Source organism: Clavelina lepadiformis, chromosome 9 (assembly GCF_947623445.1).
Source record: "Clavelina lepadiformis chromosome 9, kaClaLepa1.1, whole genome shotgun sequence".
NCBI classification, from domain to species: domain Eukaryota; kingdom Metazoa; phylum Chordata; class Ascidiacea; order Aplousobranchia; family Clavelinidae; genus Clavelina; species Clavelina lepadiformis.
Genome location: NC_135248.1, coordinates 3,286,883 through 3,308,473, shown reverse-complemented (window position 1 = coordinate 3,308,473; position 21,591 = coordinate 3,286,883). Strand labels below are relative to the sequence as shown.

Genomic DNA, 21,591 nt, shown 5'->3' with positions numbered 1-21,591 from the left:
ACAAACACCTTCATAAACAAACCGAAAAACACTAGTTGAAGCAGTTGAATTTCTGGGGACTATAGCACGAAAAAGCACCATACAATATTTTCCTCTGGCTCGTAGCATTCTTGGTAAAAGTACTAGAGGAAGCTTGCACCTCGTATTCGATACCAACTTCAAAAAGTTCTTTATAAAGTCACCACAAAAACTGTGGAATGCCGCATGAGATCGATTAATTTGGCAGAAATTTGTTTGAGGCCGAATGGGGGAAGGTAATTGCAGAGAGAGAGCCAAAGTGTCAAATACACGCAAGCAAACCAACAGTCACAGAAATTTTCTGCCGTTTTGATGTTACTATTTTTGTGTCTATCTTGCAGACTTCAACTGATATCGGGAAAAGGATATGAAATTAAATCATTAAATAAGAGGTCAAAAAAAATTAATTCAGCTTATAAGAACACAGTGAGTTTTTTGTTACTAAGACAAACAAACGAATGTGTTGCTACGAATCTTCGTGACAAGTCGGGTGAAATTTTTAATGAGATCTATTGGGATTTGTGTGTCAGGTCAAATTTGGCAGTTACTTCATCGGTGGAACGATCGTCCGCTGCATGTCATGCGTAAATGACGTCATGAGGTCGTTGAGAAAGAAATCGTATGGTATGAGCCGTATTTGACATCGTGCGGTGGAATACATGCAATTGTTCTATAAACAGCGAAGATTTATAAAAGTTGAAACTAGTGGCTTGGATGGATTTCTGTTAAACGTCACTTCTGCAATCCGCTTGGAAAAGTGGCTTCAATTTCCGAAATAGTTGTAACTGAAATAGTAAAGCGTTGCAGCTAGTTGTGCACTAATGCCCACGTCATGCTAAAGTAAAAAATTTTTATCCAATTAAACCCAAAGTAAAAGAAAAAGGTTTACTGTATTTCCTCAGAAATATAGTGCAGCCCGCTAAAATCTCCATCTTCCCACTTTAATTTGACCCACGATCTCAGACAACCAGACTACAACTGTTTCCCCATTAAAACATTTCAGCAATTCAGTTATAATGAAATTATTCATGTTGACATTTGTTTATTTTGATATTTTAAAAAATGCCATTAAATAAAACAAACAATGTTCTGATTACATGATTATTTCTTTAAGAAAGACAACGACTAAACTGCTTTTGTTAAAACTTGTGCAGTTCTTATCATTTTTTGTTTACTTAACACGAATTGACCAACTTGCTAGATAAACAGCATTTTTTCGTTTTTGTTTATTCACGATTAAAAGGATTTTTGCACGCGAATAAAGAATTTAAAAAAAAGAACGAGATCAAAATTCATTTCGTTTAAATTACAGCAAGTGTTGGTACAATATTTCTCCGTTTTGGAGGCGTATACATGTTATATAAATCTTTATATTCAGACAGATGCAATTGATTAGGAATGATAACATATATAGTTGTGATAGGATGTCATTTTATGTTTCACAATACACATTATGAGAATGAAGCATAGACAATGTGAAGACATGATGAGAGTACTATAATGAGTGTTCTTGGTACAATATTTCTCCGTTTTGGAGGCATATACATGTCATGTAAATAATTATATTCAGACAGATGCAATTGATGAGGAATGATTACATATATATTTGTGATAGATTGTCATTTTATATTTCACAATACGTATTATGAGACTGAAGCATAAACAGTGCGAAGACAAAAGTAGGTAAAGGCGTACATTCCAGAACGCATATAAACACACAAATGGTATAGACGTTACATGTTCAGAGGGGGGTGGTAAGGTTTCTTACAATGTCTGGGTTATTTTTGCGTAGGGTGGAGATTCTGTATTTAAAACTTCTGTAAATATCGTTCGACAGTTTTTCTGAGGAGAACTGTTGGTTCTCGATTACGCATTTAAGTCTCGTTTTCCATATTTGGTGGTTCATCGTTGTAATTAGTACGGTGAGAACTTTGTCGGTGTTTAGTTCGAGTCCCATGTCGTGCCTGAGGGCGCACAGCTTCTCGACATTTTCTTTATTAATTTTTAGGTTTAATGTTTTTTCGGCGATCGTTATTGTTTTTTTCCATTGTATCTTGGTCTGGGGGCATTTGTGAAATAAGTGGTAGGCGGTATCTGGTCCGATTCTACAAAAACGGCAGCTGTTTTTTGTTGTTGGTGCGTATTGGTTTATATCTGTGTTAAAAGGTAGCAGGTTGCTTTCGAGTTTAAAGTTAAAGGTCCGTAGATAGCTTGGGAGTTCAGGGCAGTGTATTCTCTCCCATCTTTTGCGTTCTGTTTGGGTATTTCTGGATTGTGTTCTTGGTTTGCTTATTATTCTGTTGTACGTTTTTTTTAGACTTCCGCAGATGAGGTCAATTTTTTTCAGATCGTATTTTTTAATAATTTCGATTACTTTTTCATAATATGGGGATCGGATGTCGGTGTGGGGGAGATTGTTTAGGTGTACAACTTCTAAAGTTCGGGGAATTACGTGGCCAATCTGGTATTCGATATAGCTGTTGTGGGCGCTAAGGGGCTCGTTTAGAACTCTGGCAAGGCAGTATTTTCTGATGGATTTTAGATACGTTAAGTCCGCGTATATTTCGAAGTTTGGGAGGTTTAGGCCGCCCTCGAGTTTCGGGAGTTGAAGGGTGTCTATATTTACGTGGGGGAATTTTCCTACTGCGTAATTTTTTACTTTTTCGTTTATTGATCGCATTCTGTTTACTGGGGGAGGATACGTTTGCGCCGCGTTGTTGGTAATTGCTAAAAGCTTCGATTTGATTAGAATTTCTTTAGCGTCGAGCGTGGCGTACGTTTTTTTAATTTCTTCTATTTTGTTTTCGACTTGTTTTTGGGTTTCTTGCCAGAGGTGGTTCAAATTTATTATTCCGATTGTTGTGCCGAGTAGATTTAGGGTTGTTTTGTTCCATTTTATATCTGGTAGTAGGAGTGTTGGGGGGTCGCCGTTTATTATCAGGCCTTGGGTTTTTTTGATGTTTAATTTAAGTCCCGAGGCGGGTTTAAATTTTTCGACGAGGTCTAGGGCTTTTTCAACTGAAGCGATATTTTTCAGTGTTAGAGTCACATCGTCTGCATAGCTGACATTCTTAATTTCTCTTCGACCGCTTAATTGGATTCCTTTTATGTCTTGGGTTTTGCTCAGTTTTTCAGTCAAGGGTTCGGTTGCGATTAGAAATAAAAAAAAGCTTAGTGGGTCGCCTTGTCTTACTCCTCTGTCTAGCGTTATTTCCGCTGATCGGTGACCGTTTATCATAATTTCGGCGGTGCTGTCTTAGAAAACAGCATTTTTTAAAATTATGTTCCAGAAACCGCATTAATTCATCCAGTTATCCGGTTAAAATTATCCCTTCTTGTGGTATTAAAAAGTTTTCGGTTTATGGTATAAAACTATACACGGATTTTTAGAATTTTTAACTTTTTCAAACAAGATTTAAAAAGTTTTGAAAACCAGTCGCGTTGCCTGGTATAATGGTTTTTAAGTTATCTCAATGTTTTCTTATTTAACAAAGTAAATATACAATATATTACCCCAGTTATGCACTGCCATAAATTATTGCCATTCACTAATCAGTCCACATTTCACATTAACATTTACAAAGAATTAAACATTTATCTTCTAAAATTTACTAGTTTCATTCATAGTTTGCTAATGTTGCTTGTACTGTTGCAAATTATTTTTCAAATGTCATTCACTTTGATTTACACGGCGACCATGCGATTATGGTTCAGTGCTGACGTTTTCCTTTTCTATGTTGACTGTGCAAACATGACCCTATTCAACCTCCCTTTTTGTAGTTAAACAGCAAATTGGAGGAAGAGTTCTAGTTGAAGAAACTTTTTCGTAGCGATTGAAACGTCCAAATGAGTCAACCTGCTGTTGTAAAAAGTAAACATTGTTATCTGTGAGTATAAAGTCCGTCTTGCAGTGTAAAGAGTGCATTTTCTACTTTTGTCGCTTTGCCCTAAGCTGACTGACTACAAGGCGTTAGACATACAATCAGCAGTAGGTGAAAAAGGATCGGGTAATGATGCAGGTTTATTTTTTTTAATCATTTTAACCTTTGATCGGCACGTACAACCAAGTGCAACACGCATCAACCGGTAGATTGCTTTGTTAAGCATTTACAGTTTTAGCATTGTCACACAAGTCTAAGTCATGAAATATTAACCATTATAGTTTTCGGCGAAAACCCGGCAAAGGCAGCGAGTACAGTCAGAGCACGCGAACATGGAAAACATGGTCATTGTTAGACTGGTGCCTACTAGCACGAGGTGCTTATATTGACAACTTTATTTTTCGCTTTTATTGTTCTCGAAGGAGTGATGATATTGTCTGGCATCAGGATTTTCTTCACATTTTTTCGAGTTTTTCTAAAAAGGATCGATTTAGGAAAGCAAACGCTCGATACTTTTTGAAAACAAATTTTTAAATATTCAACACGGTTTCGCCTGTCTTGGCAGTTAGATAAAACTTTGACTTGGATTAGGGTTTAGTTTTTTTAGAAATTCGTTGGATTGGATTAGTTTGTGGTTAAGATATGGCACTTTTTTTATAAAGTCGGAAACTTTATTTCAAAACCTAACCATGAAAACAAGCACTAAACCAAAAACTTTGAAATATTTTTTGACTGACGTGTTTACTATTTATATTACAAGAAAACGTGTCAATAGGTGAATGCATGCGTTTCGTTTATACGTGGCTCCATAAAATGCGAGGATGTGAATGTTCATGCCGAACGTGAACCCGAATCTGAACGTTCGGCATGAACGTCATCAAGTGCTTGCACGAAACCGAGCTTCGCTTTGTCTTTATTCGAACGTTTATGTTTAGTTCCACAAGCAAAGATTATTTCAATTGTGAGAGAATTATTTTCAAATGCAAAGCAAAAATTTCCATTTCACCCTAAAATTTGCAGCCAATCACTACCAGCAGACTATTTCTTCCCGCATAGTCTGATTAGGCCTGATTATCATAAGTGCTGGTAATCAGGACCCAGGACTAGACACAGTTCGCTTCATTGCTGGGGCAAAAAAGAATATACGAGAAGCGACCAGCAATTAAAGAGAAAAGCGAAAGGTATAATATTCGTGTAACAGATAACAAGTAACGTTGTTAAATAACCAAGAAAGAAACAAAGACGGTTTAAATGGTTTATGGGGTAGGGGAATGGTTCTGGCATGAGATCCTAGCAATCCCGTATTTTTTTCGAATAGAAATGCGGCTACTATTTTTCATTTTTGATCATTTTGCACGGATTCTATTTGTTAATTAGATCAGCAGAAGATCGGACTCATTTACTGTGATGCTAGTCCTGTGTAATCAGCGGATGCTCACTGTAAGAGACCGCTCACACTTTTTGAGTCTCTTGTTGAAAGAACGTTTTCACACTTCCAATTCCAATTCGGTAAGCTGCGGTATTCAACAACACGTTGCGGGAAACAACGTTGTCTTAATGACGACTTGCAAGAGAGTAATAGTTTAGCATCCATCGTTGCGGCTCCTAATCTACTGAAATCGGCTTGAAATCAAGAAAATACGTTAACACTCATTTATTGCATTACAACTTGACGTTCGATTATTGTGATTCTTTGCTAGCAGCGGATGGTTTATTTGTACTTATAAAGCTCAGATATAGTGTGTAAAACAGTAAAGCATTATAAGTAATCACGCCACAGTTTTGAGTTTTTTTTTTTTATAAAAACATCCGATTAATTCGGGAATACATAAAATTGATATATTCTGCAGGTTAAGTCTGTCATTTTTTATACATCAACCAGAGTCTTAGCGACTCGAGTCAGTGACTCGAATCAAGTTAAACTCGAGTCACTTTTTTCAAAGACTTGACTTGACTCGAGTTAATACTTTAAATGACTCGACTTGACTCGAATCGGTTATTCTTGAGACGAATCTCTATTCTTTGTCCGAACAAATTGAAGAGTAACTTAAAAGGAATTTATTTGTATACGAACACGTAAGATGCACTTAAACGAAGCAAATTTTGTAACGATTCCAAGCGCTTTTGCTTGATAGAAGTGGTCTTTATGCTTTTTCTTTGGCCGGGTTTCGAATATCAATTGATTCGACTCTAGTGTTTTTTACCAAATGACTCGATTCGAGGCACTTCTACCAAAAGACTCGAATTGACTTGAGTTTTAAATTTTATTTTGTTTGCTTCTGTGTGAGCGCTTCTGGTGCACAGTTCTGAATTCGAGCATCGCAGAAAGTTTTATATTGGCCTGTATATAAATCTTATCATAACTAAATTAATTAAAAGCTTTACTTTCCAAAGCATACTGTTGTTAATCACTGACGATTTTTAAAATGAAGTTTATCCCTAAATCAACTTTGTTGTTACTTTTGTGCTTTTGTTATGGATACAATTGCCTTGAAAGTGTCGACAAGTCTTCCAACAAAAAGGTTGAAAGCAAATCTACAAAATCTAATCTAAACGAAGAATACGTCACTATCTCTTCCTTCATGAAATTGTTCGGCGAAAGAAGTTTTGATGATATTTTCGAGACAGTTGTCCAGTTAGTATAAATGTTAACAGAAATAATTAGATCTGTATTGATTGATGTTACATAGCTTGTTAATTGTAAACGTAGCTGGCTGCAAGGCACTTCATCTTAAAATAATTTTCTAAATTTTACTTTTGTCACAACAATGCATGATCATGAAATTGACTGTCGTCAAAACTAAAAATCAGCTCCTAGTGTATGTTATCTAGGACGGTTGAACCTTTGGACGAAAATGGGGAAGAAATACCAGGCATGAAAATCTGTCGCAAGCAATGGCAAACGTTCATCAAAGATCTTCAATCTCAATCTTATGCTTTGAGAAGTATATGATTAAGTCGCACCGTTTGTCGTGTCGTACCGTCAGCCTTATACCTTACATCATACCCTTATAACTGATACCAACAAAACAAACATTGTTTGTTTATAAATAGTTTTCCAAATAACGATTATGAACGCTTCATTGTTTGTTTTTGCCAAATTTTCATCTTTATTTAAAGTAAATTGTTATAATTATATTTAGTGGCTGACTCCTGGGGGCGAAAAGAAAGTGGAATTCTGGACGGAAATGTGCAATGGATGGGTAATTATTACGAATGTATTGAAGCAGAAGGACCTGATTTCAACGGAAAATGGTGCGAAGCATACATGGATCACTCAGCCGAGGTCCAAAAATCTATTTTACTTGTGGAGGCGTTGACTATCACATCAAATTTACTTGCGAAAAGCTGCACAGCTAGTCAGAAAAAAAGAAAAGCTTTTTTAAAAATTTCCTCCAATTAAGTGTTTTTCTTTTCAGCCCAATATGGCCGCAGTACCAAGAACTCCTTCTGTTGGCATTTGTTTTCCTTCAGGATGCTCCGAAAGTTCCATCACAAAAATCTTTCAAGACATGTTGCAATTTAAGAGTAACAACAAAACTGGCAATCCCACATTGCTTCAAGTATACTGTCCTTTAACCACTGAACAGCAAGAATGGACCACAGCCGACACCATTGGAATGTAATTTGTCAATACTAATACGTAATAATTAAAATAAATAGCAGTGGTCTTAAATGTATCAGCTTAAAAACTCTGGAACAAAAAATAACTTTCACGTTTTTGTTCTATGTCCCTTCTAGTGTGGTCACTTGCGTGATATTATTTTTAAACTTGATCGGAACGTTTGTCGATGTCTTTTCGAAGGACAACAAACCAAATGACAAAAAGCAAAAATCAACAAAAGATCCATCTTTGCTAAGTAAGTTACGACAGAGCACTTACAATTTTGGTTATCAACTACGGTAAGTAAAATACTTAGTGTAATTAGTTGTCTGTAAAATTGAATTCAATTATCAAATGCAATGATTCCAGCAAGGATGGCTCTGTGCTTCTCCATGATTTCTAATAGTGAAAAAATACTAACAACGGAGTCTTCTGGTGGTTCTTTGGATGTTCTCAATGGAATTCGATTTTTAAGTACAGCTTGGGTTGCAATTGGTCACGTTTTTAATGAGGCAATACTCGAGATAGGTAAGTCTAGCCGATAGCAAAACCTTTGAAACAAATTGCCGCGAGGCAATATTTACACCCCACGGCGCTCAAGCACTTTGACCTATAGAATTAACAGACAGTATATCATTTGTATTTAACAAGTCAAAATTATATAAAGAAATCATGTTACATTATGTTAAGAAATATGTTATAGCATTATTTTAAAATTGTATGAACTCATTATTTTAGGCAATTTTATTCCGGCCTCAAAATACTTAAAATCACAAGTTGCTTTTATGCCGTTAACAAACCATTATTTCTCTGTCGACACTTTCTTCTTGTTGGGTGGTTTGTTGGTGTTTTATCTTGGTATGAAGCAGCTCACCAGTACCAAAGGTCGAATGAACATCCCACTGATGTACCTTTATCGATTTATCAGGTAAAGTATTTTTGCTTTTTTGATGTTGTCTGAACCGTGTTAACCAAATTTTATAGTAAAATAAAAACAGGATATAGTTTGGCACTCTGAAGGTTAACTTTATTAATATTTTTCTTTTTTGAATGAAAATTTTTTATTTTACGTTTTTGATATAAAGCAATGTAAAATATTTATTGAATATACTTTTGTACTGAATTGGTTGAGATGCAAAGCCGTCTATTGAAAAAGGTGTTTAACTTTTTCGCATTTCATTCAGGATAACACCTATTTACGCTTATTCAATACTTTTCTCAATGGGACTATTGAAGTGGTTGGGGAGTGGACCCCACTGGTCTTCCAATCCCATGTTACCTTCCAGCACATGCCAAGATATTTGGTGGACCAATCTTGTGTACATTAATAACTTGTATCCTGCTCTTAACGTGGTACGTGCTGTATTTTACAGTATAGTATTAGTATAGTATTCTTACGTATATAGAATGATAAATAATTCTGAATTGATACATTCTAACTTATACAGTGCTATGCCTGGTGTTGGTATTTGGCGGTGGATATGCAGCTCTATCTATTGACTCCATTTATTCTTCTTCTCACTTACCGGTAAGTCCCTTCCATAAACTCAGCTTGAGTATTTTATTCTAAGCTTGACAGAGATCATCAAGCAATAGATGTATTTCTTCTAATGTCGTGGTAGAGTCTAGTCTTCTAATGTCGTGATAGCATGTGTAACAACTTCTGTTGATTATATTTTCTTTATATGTCGATACACTGTGCATTATAAACTTAAGAATTACTTCACTTGCCTACATTAAACGTTTTGAACTATAAAGGTGGCCTCGAGTGGGAGTATCTTTGATGGTCTTTTTCACTGTTGCAAGTATGGCTGTTTGCGGAGTACTGTCTTTTCTTGGTCCTATTCAACCTTTTACGGCGACCCACGTTCAAAATTTGGGCATGTAAGTTGTAAAAATAGAATTAAAACTACTTGTAAAATATAGCAACCTGATTAATAACTGATCTTTCTCGCAGTATGGAGGAATACTTTGAAGCTATAACCTACGACATAAGGTTCAAATATGATATATATTATATGCCATGGGCTCGAATGCACGTTTACATGATTGGGATGTTGACTGGTTATGTACTATTTGCTACTAAAGGCAAACTGAAAGTTCCAAAAGTTAGTGCAAGTTTTTTTTTATTGTATTTTACATCTTTAGTTTAAGTAAAAGTATCGGGAAAAACGTTGTATACTTGAGTATGTAAATAAGTGGCTTATGTACAAGAATGTTGTATCTATACCAAATACACTTGTTTCCGTATTGAATGTGCCCATTTCAAGATAAACTAACATTCTACTTCAAATATTGTGCAATAAACAGATAAACTAAAAAATGTTCATTAAACGAATTTTTATCATTTAGTTATTGGTGGTTTTGGGATGGTTAGCGTCGATTTGTGGCGGTTTTGCGGTAATATTCGGATTATTTCCGCACACCAGCACAGATAATAACTTAGACCCTGAATTGGCAGCAATTTACAATGCTTTTGATAGACCTGTGTATGGACTTTGTCTTAGCTGGGTTATAATAGCCTGTGTATGTGGCTACGGAGGTAAGGTTCTTATTGGTGAGAAATTTCTTTTATAAATTTTTTGACTTAATGATTTTAAAATTTCTTTTAAGGTCCTGTAACAAAGTTTTTGAATTGGAAAGTCTTTAACCCCCTCAGCCGCTTGACTTACTCTTCCTATCTCGTTCATATTTTGGTGTTGATTTGGTATTTGTTGAACCGAAATGACATGCTTCAATGTCAGACGTTTGATTTTCTCTTCATGTTTATAGGTATTGCAAAACGCTTGAATCATTGTTACGCTTTGTAACACTTAGTTTGGTTAAAATTGTGTTCTTTGAATGGTCATGTTTGTTTAATCTTTTTTAATTTTTCAGGAACTTTTATCTTCAGTCTTATTGTGGGGTTTTTGCTCTGTTTAACTATTGAATGGCCGGTGATGGAACTGGCCAAAGTGCTTCTGCCATCAAAACGAGGCGATCTCTCCAATCGATTAAAGAAATCGAATTAGAGGAAATTGTTAAAGCAACAGTGAAGTGGAAATTGTGGTTTTCTTAATAAAACACTCTGAAACAGTCATCTTCTTAACCATTTGATTAAAATCATCCAAATGTTTAAAATTATTGTATGTTTAAGCAAAATGTTCGTGTGTTGCTTAACTGAATAATTGAAAATGTGTTGAATTGAATTGTGCTTACGTTTTTCTATAACGATCGATCAATTTTTTTGGTTGTTTCTCAAAAAGAAATGAGTTAATTTGCAAATACCTGTTACCTTATAATCATAATGGTTTTAAACATAATAAAATCTAATCTTAAAAGTCGTGGTTTTTAGATTATTGTCATGGAACTCCATTGAACTTGCTTTTTCTTAAAAGTTAATTGTTGTTAGAAATAAGGCTTTAAACGTTCTTTGTTTTGAAGATTTGTATTTTGACAGTCGCAGTTAAAATATTATTCGAACAAAACTCGAGATTGGTGAATATTGTCTTTTAAAATTTACGTATTCTTGTGAGTTGGAATAAATGAAAGATTGAATTCCAATGAAAGGTTTTTATTTATACGGTTAAACCACAATCGATGTTTGTGATGTGTTATACCATACACATTTCATAAATATATACTGTAGGTTTCAAAAAAGAAAATTTAAGTCTTGTTCAAAATTCCTTGATCTATCTCGGTGTTTACATTGTAAGCTTTGATATAATGCAGCTCTTGCCACCACCTTGTGGCATGCGCTATGTTCATAAATTTATCTGATTTTATTCAATGCATACCCGGAATTGATATTGAGCAGAGAAACATGGAATTTGCAGGAAAGTTTTCGGGTTTTTAAAAATTTTTGTGGTATAGTTAAAATTTTCTCAATTGACGTTCAGTCCAAAATAGTTTATAACAGTTAATTTAAAGGTATATTGTAACAAGTTGACGGTCATAGTAGAGGTTGGTGATTTGACGAGAAAGTTTCTGGAGCCGAAACGCAGTGTCGCTAGTCTGCTGAAAGAGAAGAGGTCTTGCAAATAAAGTAATTAGGGGTAGGCTTTGTCTCAAAGATTGAATATCAAGAGTAGATACACTGTTCCGCCATGTTCATTGGTGAGACTAAATTTTCCGTTGCATTGCTACACAGAGCTGTAAATCGGGACGGGCTTAACTTTGAAACAATGTCGGGCCAGATTCAGGCCTGAATTTATACTCACATTCTGCCACAATTGCGTGGTAATTTCACTTTCTTCACACGAATGCGCATGCACGTAGAGTGCTAAAAACCTTCCACAGAGCGCAACTTAGAAGAGGATGACAGTCAAAGAATGGCATCAAAAGAAGACTTTAATTCATTCATTAAATTTAAATTTCGGGCCTAAATTGGGCTTTAAATCAATTTTCGAGATCGAGTTCAAATAAACGCCCGTTTACAACTCTGTCACAATAATAAGGACGTGTAAAGCACTGCGATTGGTCAACTGTTTGCAAACCGCAAAGACTCAGAAAATAATAGCAGTTTACTATAAAAGTAAGCAAAGAATACCATTTTTCGACGATCAGTACCCGGCTACAGTTTTACTACTAGTTCGTTACTATTCAGTTGAAAATGACACAGACCACCAACAGCATCAGTAACAGTTGATACTTGAAAGTAACACCAATAAACAATAACTACTACAGGAATAAGTAAGTTACACCTTTCGGACAACAGTAGAAAACGTTCTAAAAGTTTAATAAAACACTAGTGTTACTATTATAAAAAATTAAAACTAGCTGTTATATGTGCATGGCATGCATAATAATAATTTACCGACGTAGGCCTACTGTTTGCCGGAAATTACTTCTAGGTTGAGCAACTCATTTCTTGTGTTATTTTTCGCATTTCTAAAAAATGCCTTTTTTATATTTTTATTCAAGAAAGCATAATGATCTGTGCAATAAATCGTGAATCAGGCAACTATGTTTAATAAGTAAAAAAGAAAAATAATTCCCGCACCAATAGCCTTGATCAGTGATTTTTGTAAATACACACAGATGTCACAACATATAGATTGCTATAGAATATAGATCATTGAACTTGTCAAAAATTTAGAAACCTAATGGAAATTAATACATTTGCAACAATTTCATACATTTATAGCTGCAGAAATCATCATCTTTCTGCTGGCCATGATTTGGGAGAATAAAAATCAAATTTAGATACGTTCGGAGGATTTCAAGAGGTCGAAAGGTCGAAAGGTCAACTGGTGGTTAAGCGCGGACAGGAGTCTTGCCGGGGCGGTTTCCCACGTAAGGGATGTCATAGCTGTAAAAAAAATTAAGCCTAATTACGTCATCCATGACAGAAAGCATTTTACTTTTAAGCTATTTATAATCGACTGGTTCTTTGACTTACTAATCCTTTTACTTACACAGCACTGGGGTTTGTATAGCAATTATCAAGCTTTCGATTTGACTCCTTGCTTGGAGTGGGGGTTTTCCCTGCATCAAAAAGTAGCTAAATAAATATTTGGCTCCATGCGTAAAACGCGGACAAATGTTTATCTCAAAGAGGTTATATAACAAAAAATACAATGAAACTTATACACATAAAAAACATAGATTAAAGGATTTCTGGCGCGAATACAAATATATTACATTTTATTAACGTCATAGATATTGAAACAATGCTGATTGTTGCAACCCAGCATTACAATAAAAGTTAAAATAATGTTGTATCATCGCTCACAACAACTTATAGATTTGCTGAAAAGCTGTTTCAACTTGTTTAAAAGTGTTGTTTGTTGTACGGTAATAAAAGTAAATGAAACCGAGTCATGCGCATGCGTGTACCGCAATTTCTGTTTCTAACATTTACCAAAACACTATTCCTTCTAATAAATCATCATGCCTGGACCTACCTCGTGTTGCTAAGCAGAAGATTGCCAAAGCGCATGCTATCAGCACAATGCCAATTCCCACACCAATGACCGCATATATCCAGCTTTCTGTCGATGGAGTTGGAGTGACCTTTGTAAAATATTCAATGTTATAGTTCTGAGGTATAATAATTTATTACATGTAATCTACTTAATAATAATTTCTTTTTGCAGTATAAACGATAACTATTGAACCGGTTAAGTTGGTTAAACCAGGCGACTGGATTTAAATTTAAAAATATGATAACAAGGTTTTACTGAGGCTGTAATAACTGTCACTGTCACTCAGTCATGTCGTAACCTCAAAAGCATCAAGCTTTCCGCCAAGAAATAAGCAGCACACAACAACAACCAAAAGTGCTTTATACGACTTACAGCAGTAGGCCTAACAGTGTTTGCGATGCATTCCTCGTCAACTGTAACTACGCAGGATGTATCTGCCACTACCAGTCTGGATCCTTCGAAGGACAAACCGTTGTCTGAGGCAACCAGGAAGTCGGACACTGTGGTCACTGTTATGTCCACTGCAGTTGCGTTGCTTGAACCAACATCGAAGGATACTTCAGTGTTTCCATCTGCGAAAATTTGTAATAATATTAACTTGATCGAAGACGTTTCAACTAGGAATAACTCATTTTTTGTGAAAAAATTGAAAAAGACAAAAAAATCAGCTGCTTTTGAAAAAGATTTGGCAAAACGCATTGGAGTGAAAACTTCTCTTACTCGATATCTCGCTGGCGTCAGTGTTTGTAATAAGAACCTCTGTTGTATGTTCGACCACCACGTTGTGGAAATAAGCTATGAAGGTGGATATGGAGGACGAAGATGTTCTGGATGTGTACGGTTGTCCGATAAATTCAATCCTGCGTAATTTTTACAAGTATAAACATGGAAAATAGATATTTTTCGTTTTTCTGATCTGTTGCTCTGGAGTTGCATGCCTAGCTCAGAAGTATTCCGTCATTTACTGCATATAAACTTTAATCGCTAATTCGCCTGCGCTCTTTTCTAATTAAACAAAGCAAATCGGTAAACTATTCATTGAAGTATTTTCAAAAATTTATTATTTAAGAAGAACACAGCTCTTACGTCAGTTTCTTTATGTTGGTTACTGTCTGATGAAGGTCATCCGTTGGGGAAATAAACTAAGACGAAAGAAAAATGGTCTCCCATGCGTTTTAGAATTAAATTAGACTAATCAAATCGTAAAGTATTGTGAACGTTTTGGCAAAGTTCGTGTTATTTCACTTTTCATTATATTACTGTATATAATACGGCATTGCGGTGTGGGATGCTTCATAACATACAAAGACAACTAAGAGAATTGATTCGAATTAGGATAATAAGAAGTGATATTGTAAAAGGAGAAATCCCACGAGAATTTGATTTCAGTTCTTGTAAGACGAGCTATTGCTATCAGGTATACTTTTACTTTGATAATGGAAAAGCTGCTTTCCGGTTATAAACTTAATGCCTATAGCTTACACTGGTAGTATTTCATAGTATAAGTTGTAGGCTATATACCTGCTACTAACCAAAAAACATAACAGTGATATAGGCCTATACCTGTAACGTTGGTCCCGCGACGGCAAAATCGTACAGGGCAGGTTCCGTGTAAACCCGGAAGCGGAGATTGTATTGGTAATAACTGACCGTATTGGTCAGGCTTAAACCGGTGGTTATCGTACGACCAATGGTCGGGTCAAAGGTGAAAGTGGAGGTGCCAACAACCCCAGTGCTGTCGTAAATCGAACTGTCGTCAAGAGATATGTCGACTTTCCAAGTGTGGCCCTTGATGAATATAATTTGCAAGATTAAAATACAGTGACAAGATAAAGCAATAGAGTAGTTGCTTATAAATTTTGAATAGTTTGGTGTTTTAGTTACTTCTTTACTTAACGTATACAAGTTTTCAAAGTGCTCAGTCTTCAGACCTTTCGGTTTATTTTCAGGCTCACCAAAAGTTTAAAACTGCAACATTGGTTCGGCAAATTTAGATCGGTAAATTTAGAAGTTTGTTCGGAAAATTTAGACAATTATTATAGGCTTAGATGAGCTTATTACGTGTTATCTGCGTTTCTGGACTTCTACGAAACTCAGCAGCAACATACTGCTGCATCACATTGAAGACGCCATTTACAGCTTTGTTAAACCAACAGAACGCTACACATAGTAACATGAGACCACTCGGAGACTTTTTCTAAACGAACAATGAGTGAAACTTCATTACCTTGTATCCAATATTTTCCAGGGTGACGCCGTTAACGTTCTGAAGTTCGAGGGTGATGTCTACAGGGTTGTTGTGCTCTATGTACCCATCAACACCGCTGGGCAGGCCAATGTTGACAGTTCTAGGGCTGATGTCAATTGTTGGGTCCGTGGTTATCAAATTGATGCCACTTGGTTGACTTATCTATACGCATAATAATTAACTTAGTTAATAATAATTAATTAAAGCTACGGTCGATTAAACCATAACCTTTCACATCCACAATCCGCCGAGTACAAAATTCTAACTTAATCTGTAAATACAAGAATAACTAAACTTACTGAAAATCTTAGACCGTATCCGGTACCGCTGTGAGTGATTCCAAGATCAGTAAAGTTGGCATATCCCTGTTTTTACACAAACTTTATTTAATGAGTGAGATTAAAATCTTTGTTAAAAGTTTTCACAATCCAAAAACAATAAATAGCAAAAAATTCAAGACAGCTTTACCTATATAATTAAACAATAAGAGCTTCTTTCAAGTGATCGTTTCATATAGTGTTTGTAAAAAAAGCCAGTATTCGAAATTAACTACTGCATTTATATAACTTACATTGGACACTTCGACAGTAGTAGTGCCCATCAAAGTAGCTTCATTATCTGCGTTGGCATCTGACGTGTTAAGTGAAACAGTCACCATCCAGTTACCACCGAGGTTTGAAACCACTTGGTTCTGCAAAACCAGGTTAGTTTATTCAGTGATCGTATACATTAACTGCGTATACTAAGCACTGTATTTTATGAATGAACTAAGTATCTGATTCTGGTGAAAGCATTACGTTAACGTCCAAAATGGAAACCATCGGTTGTGGATCAAAGACGATGTATTCTTCCGCGTTTGACGGAAGTGACGATACAACAAGTTGAGTGGGAATGGAATATTGGACCAGAACCAGGTCTCCAGTATCATCTAACAAAGTCACAGAAAAAAAACAAGTTGTAAACGGTTACAGGTTTTTTACAAAACAGTTTTTCCACGATATGCTGATCACAGGAATATTAGCACCAAAATTTAGTAAATTAAACTAAAACTGACAGCCTGGTGGTCCGGTCGAACTTGTTTGTCAACATTTATCTCTAGACTACAGGTCACCGAACTGTGTCAATGTGTCAGACTATGTTAGCTCATCTTCTCACCTGATGTGTTAAATGTTGATGCCTCTGTAGAAGAGAAAGACGATCCCTCAGTGACGTTCAGGCGCTCCCATAAGTGTCCGGTTTGAAAATCCAAGATTAGCTGAGGTTGAGAGGAATTTTACGGAATCAATTTTCAAATAAATGCGGTTAAAGGTACAAATAAAATTGAGTTACCAATCATAAAAAATCAACCCAATGCAATTTGTTGGTTTATTTTCTTCATTTACCGTAAACTGCACGATAAATCAGGAGCTAAATTTGTTTTACGGTAAACCATTCTAACAAACACTTACCGTATCTGTCTTGTTGTTAAGGAATTCGGCGGCTAACGTCTCATTGCCGCTGACTGACGCATTGCTAACTTCGTCACTGAACTGTATTGTGTACGTCACACTTCCACCGCTGTGTAAAAGAAAAAATCGTTTAATTTAGTGTGTTTAAACGTCGATTTTAAACATAATAACTGGTTGTACTGGCGTTAGGTATATCAAAAAGTATACAGAGCGACTTACGTTGTGCTTCTACGTTTTCTTGAGCTCGTTTCTTCAACAACGTCAACGATGCGGATTTTGTCGTCGGGCACTCCCAGGTAGCTTCAAAAGATTAATAGAATTCAAAGAAGCTTATTATGTAGAAGAGATAGCATCAGTTGTTTTGTCCTACAATGCTACACTCATAAACACTAGTCAAATCATAATAAAAATACCATAATCATTTTAAAATTTTGTTATTAGAAAAACATATTTGGCATTAGTGTTATCTGTTAAATGAATAAGCTGCTATATAATTGTAAATGTGGATACTATTATTAACGCATTTCCATGTTCCATAATATTATTATTATACACCTAAATAGTAACAACAATAACAACAACAACAAATAAACAATGTTCTCATACTGCTATAATAAGCAGCCTTAGCCAATTACTTACATAGCAAGGTTGGAAATCAAATTTTCGCCAAAGAATTCATCAATGGAGATGGCGGGAAAACCGAAAGCTAAAATAACAGCAGGAGCGGTTTTAATGTCGATTGGTTCGCCACCTCGCAACGTCACATACAGCAAGTCCTTTTTTACGTCCATGAAGTTGGCGCCATGGATCCCTGTTGCAGAGAAAAGCAAAATTTAACAAATGCTACTATATTATTTCTACAGCAATGTATATAACTCACTCGAATCAATCGCTGGTCTGTATTGCCCATCGGTTTCCGGTCTCTTGTAAATCCATTTGTCTTTGCCCACGTCATAGTCGTAGTTTTCAGGCAAAATAAACCGTGGTCCAGATTCGAATCTAAACACTTCTAACTTTTCGGGTCTTGCGTACCTTAAACACAAATAATGGTTGTGACAACAAAGTGCCTTAAACAGAATTCTTCCTTACACAAATCTATAATTAAATTATCTACAGCACTCTTTCTGTTTTTTTTTAGTGGGTAAACTACGCTTTGTAACATTGCTTTAGTGATATTTTATCTTAAAAAAAATTTGCGACTGTTGTAACTGTTACTGTTATAACTATAATTTGGTTGGAAAAAAGATTGGTTGGAATAAATAAAAAATTGGTTGCGTTAACCAATATCGGTAACCAATTATATCCACACATAAAAATTGGTAGGTATTGGTTGAAATAACCATTTATTGTTGGTTAATTCATTTAAAAAGATTATAATTTAATGACCAAAAACACACCAGATAGCAACTCGCAGTGTGATGTCATCATCAACGTTCAACAGGGTCAGTCTCAACTTTTTCGGCGCATAACCAGTGAAGTAAACGTCATAATGATGCCCGGTGGCGACGATTGTGTAGAAAGTCGAAATCCGAAGTCCTAAAAATCAGAGAAAAATACACATAAAATCAATATTAACAATAGCAAGAAAACGCTAAACCGTAAGAAAGTCAATGTTTCAATCGGAAAAAAACAAAAAATATAAAACAAAGTTACCAAGAAAACGTACAGTTGATGAATTTATTTTATCGAAATGTTTCAATAGCAATAGACGAAACAGAGGAAAATAGATCAGTGAAAACTTATAAAACAGTGTTTAATGTTTTAAAAAATTCCCTTACAGGTTAAATCTAATCGAGTTATACTGTAGAGCAAATACTCACAAGTCAATATTGTCTTGTGACCATAATAATATGATATATACTGCGTTGGTGTTGTGGTTAGAATAATATACTATGCTGAATAACTACACAAATGAAAGTGTAAATTGGTGGATTTGAAATAAGCGAATGACAGAAAAACATGAATTGTGAGTTTCTTCTTAAATAGAGGAAAATTTACCATAACAACCGTCACAACATGACGTCATCTAATCGAAAAACAAAAGTTTTTAGAAAATTGAAATTTCATAAAATTAGGATGGTAATAAATGACTGCTATTAACTGTTATTAACCATTATCACAATCATATAAAAAATTGTTTGAAAAATGGCTTGAATTAAGAGTCACGTGATCAGCATATTAACCTTGTGAATTGAGTATATTATCCTATTGCAGTGTTTCAAACGGAACAAACAAACAAACAATAAATACGTTATAGCGGAAAATAATTGAGGAACTCCACATGGACCTCGCGTAACCACGGTGAACTTAAATCAAACAAATGGTCTTTAAACAACATGTTGTTTGTGAAATCTAAAGAGTTCAAGAGTCTCTGCGTCATGCGCTTTGACATCAGAAACGGAGTCCACAATCCTATTTAATAATACTTACTCCTATTCATCTTTTAAAAAGAAAAAGAAGAGCTAAATACCGTTGTTAAGATCAATGTATCTGTTGCTTAGCATGGCAAGAGGAGACAGCCGCCTTGTTTCCGTGTCTGAGTCTAAGCTCTCTATCACCAGCATGCGATAGTCCAAAGTTCTATTTTCGCCGTCATTTTGGCAATTGTACGCCTGCCAGTTGCTATTGTATGTGCATGCCGAATTGCGAAGTATACCTGAAATAGATCGGCTTGTAAGAATTGATTATACTAAATTTTACTTATTTAGGAAACGACTTTAAAAAAATTACATGTTTACTTTGATGGCAAATTATCATAAAGGTTATGGAATATCCTGTTGATTTATTGTGTGATTGACACTCTAATAAAAACCGGGAAATCTATGTCTTACCTCTTTCATCGATAATGTCATCCACTGGAATTCTGTTGCCAGTTGTAGTTGTGAGCAACGCTTTCGGAATCCGGTAATCCCCTAAACTGCGACGTTGATCGCCATCCCATTCATATTCAGCCTGAGTTGAGAGTTACACTTAAGATGAGCTTGGGTTACTCAAAGCAATAAAAAACTTCTCTTTATGAGCATAGAAAGCGGTGAAGTACCTGAGGTAGGACGGCCCCACCAGTGCCGCCGATAAATCCTCCATCGAAATCTTTTATCAAAACTGTCTTCATTCCATCACATTCCAAGTCGACGCAACCAGATGGATTGATCAACCTTAAATAATCAGGTTTAGTAAGTAGTAACTCGCAATATACTTACAACAACTTCAAATTTGGGCATTAAAACCGACGTAAAATGAAGCAATTTATAGTTTTCTGTTTATTTATTACTGATTTATATGTTATTACAATATATATTTCTGAAAGTACCATAATTATTACGAATTTAGCATAAAACATCGAAAGTCAGAAAAAATAATTAAAAAATTTTACCCGATACTAGGTCTTGCGTAATAAACTTTGCTGGCTTCATCGACGTTACTAAGAACAATATTTCTCAGGTAGGTTGGGTGGAAAACGTCTTCGTTGCTTGGATTGGTAAAGAAGACCAGGTCACGTGTTCCGTCCAAGTTCAAGTTGTAGTTTTGAGCGTGGAGACCTTTTAAAACAACGGACAGTTTTTTTGAAAAGTAAAAACAGAAAAAAGAAAAAACAACGACAGCGTTAGTTTGTAGAATAAAGCGCACAGCACATTAAAACGAGAATATTGCTACAGTTTCAGTTTGGCTGATCTGCCTTGCTTTAATGGAATGTGGATTACCCGGAGATTTCGCATAAAATGTACCTAATGGTTTTCAACCATCTTTGCTTTAAACCATTTTCAGAAGGTAATTAGACCATAAGACTGCTCGTATAACAATTCCACCTATCAAGCGATGAGCTTATAACGGGAATTAAATCATAAATATTGAAATAGAATCAACATTATGTTGATTAATTAACAATACAGACTAGATATAGATAAACTTTTTGTGTCAAGAAAGTTATTTAAGTCATTTTGAACAGCTACTGTTGATAACAACGCATAAACTTAAACCACCAAAAAGTTTTTTCTACTTTCAAACTTACCTTTGATATCGAGCAAACCACGAAGAGACGGATAGCCCGCAATGTGATGGAAGGCTACGGATGGAGCACCGTTAGAACCACTACGAAACATTGGCAACATGACGCAAGTGTTGCCACCATATACGTTCCTAGGTGCCTCTCTCATCGATCTGAAACGCAGATTTTATACACACGCAATGAATACGCGTATGTCGCACAATTTACATCTGTACTCAAAAAACAACAAGTGACTAATTAACAGAGACCAGCCGGCAATATCAAAATCTTTACACTACCCAGAGTTTCTATTTAGTAGATTTTTATTGTTTCGCTCATCCATTTTATCAATGGCGGGATCAAAATGCGGGCTACGTCCAACGCACAAAACGTTTTCCATGCGAGCAACCTTGTCTTCATATTCGTGCGTTAGTGCGGCAGGGGCAAATATGTAAGGGAGGTATCCAACCTATAAAACGAGCGAAGAACAATTAGAAAAGT

The 21,591-nt window shown here is 35.5% G+C and overlaps 3 protein-coding genes across 3 annotated transcripts in view; 1 reads left to right on the top strand and 2 right to left on the bottom strand.

The window, feature by feature from the left end:
- Positions 1 to 1,759: 1,759 nt before the first annotated feature.
- LOC143470697 (uncharacterized) lies at positions 1,760 to 3,256 on the bottom strand. Its single transcript, XM_076968965.1, has one exon. The coding sequence runs from the start codon at positions 3,254 to 3,256 to the stop codon at positions 1,760 to 1,762; it is 1,497 nt and encodes a 498-aa protein (XP_076825080.1).
- A 3,037-nt stretch (positions 3,257 to 6,293) lies between these two features.
- Positions 6,294 to 10,940, top strand: LOC143471306 (nose resistant to fluoxetine protein 6-like). Its single transcript, XM_076969743.1, has 14 exons — positions 6,294 to 6,534; positions 6,732 to 6,844; positions 7,043 to 7,185; positions 7,319 to 7,521; positions 7,641 to 7,759; positions 7,873 to 8,031; positions 8,242 to 8,431; positions 8,688 to 8,856; positions 8,952 to 9,031; positions 9,262 to 9,387; positions 9,461 to 9,611; positions 9,856 to 10,045; positions 10,117 to 10,275; positions 10,381 to 10,940. Exons 1-14 carry the CDS (start codon positions 6,326 to 6,328, stop codon positions 10,512 to 10,514), a joined length of 2,145 nt encoding a protein of 714 aa, XP_076825858.1. The 5' UTR covers positions 6,294 to 6,325; the 3' UTR covers positions 10,515 to 10,940.
- An 874-nt stretch (positions 10,941 to 11,814) lies between these two features.
- The window catches only part of LOC143470510 (fibrocystin-L-like), a 43,298-nt gene continuing 33,521 nt past the window's right edge, over positions 11,815 to 21,591 (bottom strand). Inside the window, exons 68-90 of the mRNA XM_076968684.1 lie at positions 21,390 to 21,559; positions 21,115 to 21,263; positions 20,479 to 20,644; positions 20,146 to 20,260; positions 19,937 to 20,057; positions 19,576 to 19,761; positions 18,503 to 18,641; positions 17,986 to 18,137; positions 17,745 to 17,916; positions 17,325 to 17,405; positions 17,106 to 17,214; positions 16,813 to 16,912; positions 16,455 to 16,585; positions 16,229 to 16,348; positions 15,957 to 16,022; positions 15,637 to 15,819; positions 14,973 to 15,197; positions 14,496 to 14,551; positions 14,130 to 14,269; positions 13,782 to 13,981; positions 13,389 to 13,497; positions 12,900 to 12,969; positions 11,815 to 12,793 (exon numbers count right to left, since the gene is read on the bottom strand). Of these exons, the coding sequence (XP_076824799.1) occupies positions 12,739 to 12,793; positions 12,900 to 12,969; positions 13,389 to 13,497; positions 13,782 to 13,981; positions 14,130 to 14,269; positions 14,496 to 14,551; positions 14,973 to 15,197; positions 15,637 to 15,819; positions 15,957 to 16,022; positions 16,229 to 16,348; positions 16,455 to 16,585; positions 16,813 to 16,912; positions 17,106 to 17,214; positions 17,325 to 17,405; positions 17,745 to 17,916; positions 17,986 to 18,137; positions 18,503 to 18,641; positions 19,576 to 19,761; positions 19,937 to 20,057; positions 20,146 to 20,260; positions 20,479 to 20,644; positions 21,115 to 21,263; positions 21,390 to 21,559 (3,015 nt within the window). The 3' untranslated portion in view covers positions 11,815 to 12,738. The remainder of the gene's footprint in view (positions 12,794 to 12,899; positions 12,970 to 13,388; positions 13,498 to 13,781; positions 13,982 to 14,129; positions 14,270 to 14,495; positions 14,552 to 14,972; positions 15,198 to 15,636; positions 15,820 to 15,956; positions 16,023 to 16,228; positions 16,349 to 16,454; positions 16,586 to 16,812; positions 16,913 to 17,105; positions 17,215 to 17,324; positions 17,406 to 17,744; positions 17,917 to 17,985; positions 18,138 to 18,502; positions 18,642 to 19,575; positions 19,762 to 19,936; positions 20,058 to 20,145; positions 20,261 to 20,478; positions 20,645 to 21,114; positions 21,264 to 21,389; positions 21,560 to 21,591) is intronic.

What these genes read in the sequence shown, in the direction of transcription:
- LOC143470697 (XM_076968965.1), bottom strand. Translation starts at nt 3,256, where the DNA reads ATGATAAACGGTCACCGATCAGCGGAAATAACGCTAGACAGAGGAGTA.
- LOC143471306 (XM_076969743.1), top strand. Translation starts at nt 6,326, where the DNA reads ATGAAGTTTATCCCTAAATCAACTTTGTTGTTACTTTTGTGCTTTTGT. An exon ending in TACCTTTATCGATTTATCAG is followed by an intron (nt 8,432 to 8,687) that starts GTAAAGTATTTT and finishes CATTTCATTCAG; the next exon opens with GATAACACCTATTTACGCTT. An exon ending in ATTCTTCTTCTCACTTACCG is followed by an intron (nt 9,032 to 9,261) that starts GTAAGTCCCTTC and finishes TGAACTATAAAG; the next exon opens with GTGGCCTCGAGTGGGAGTAT.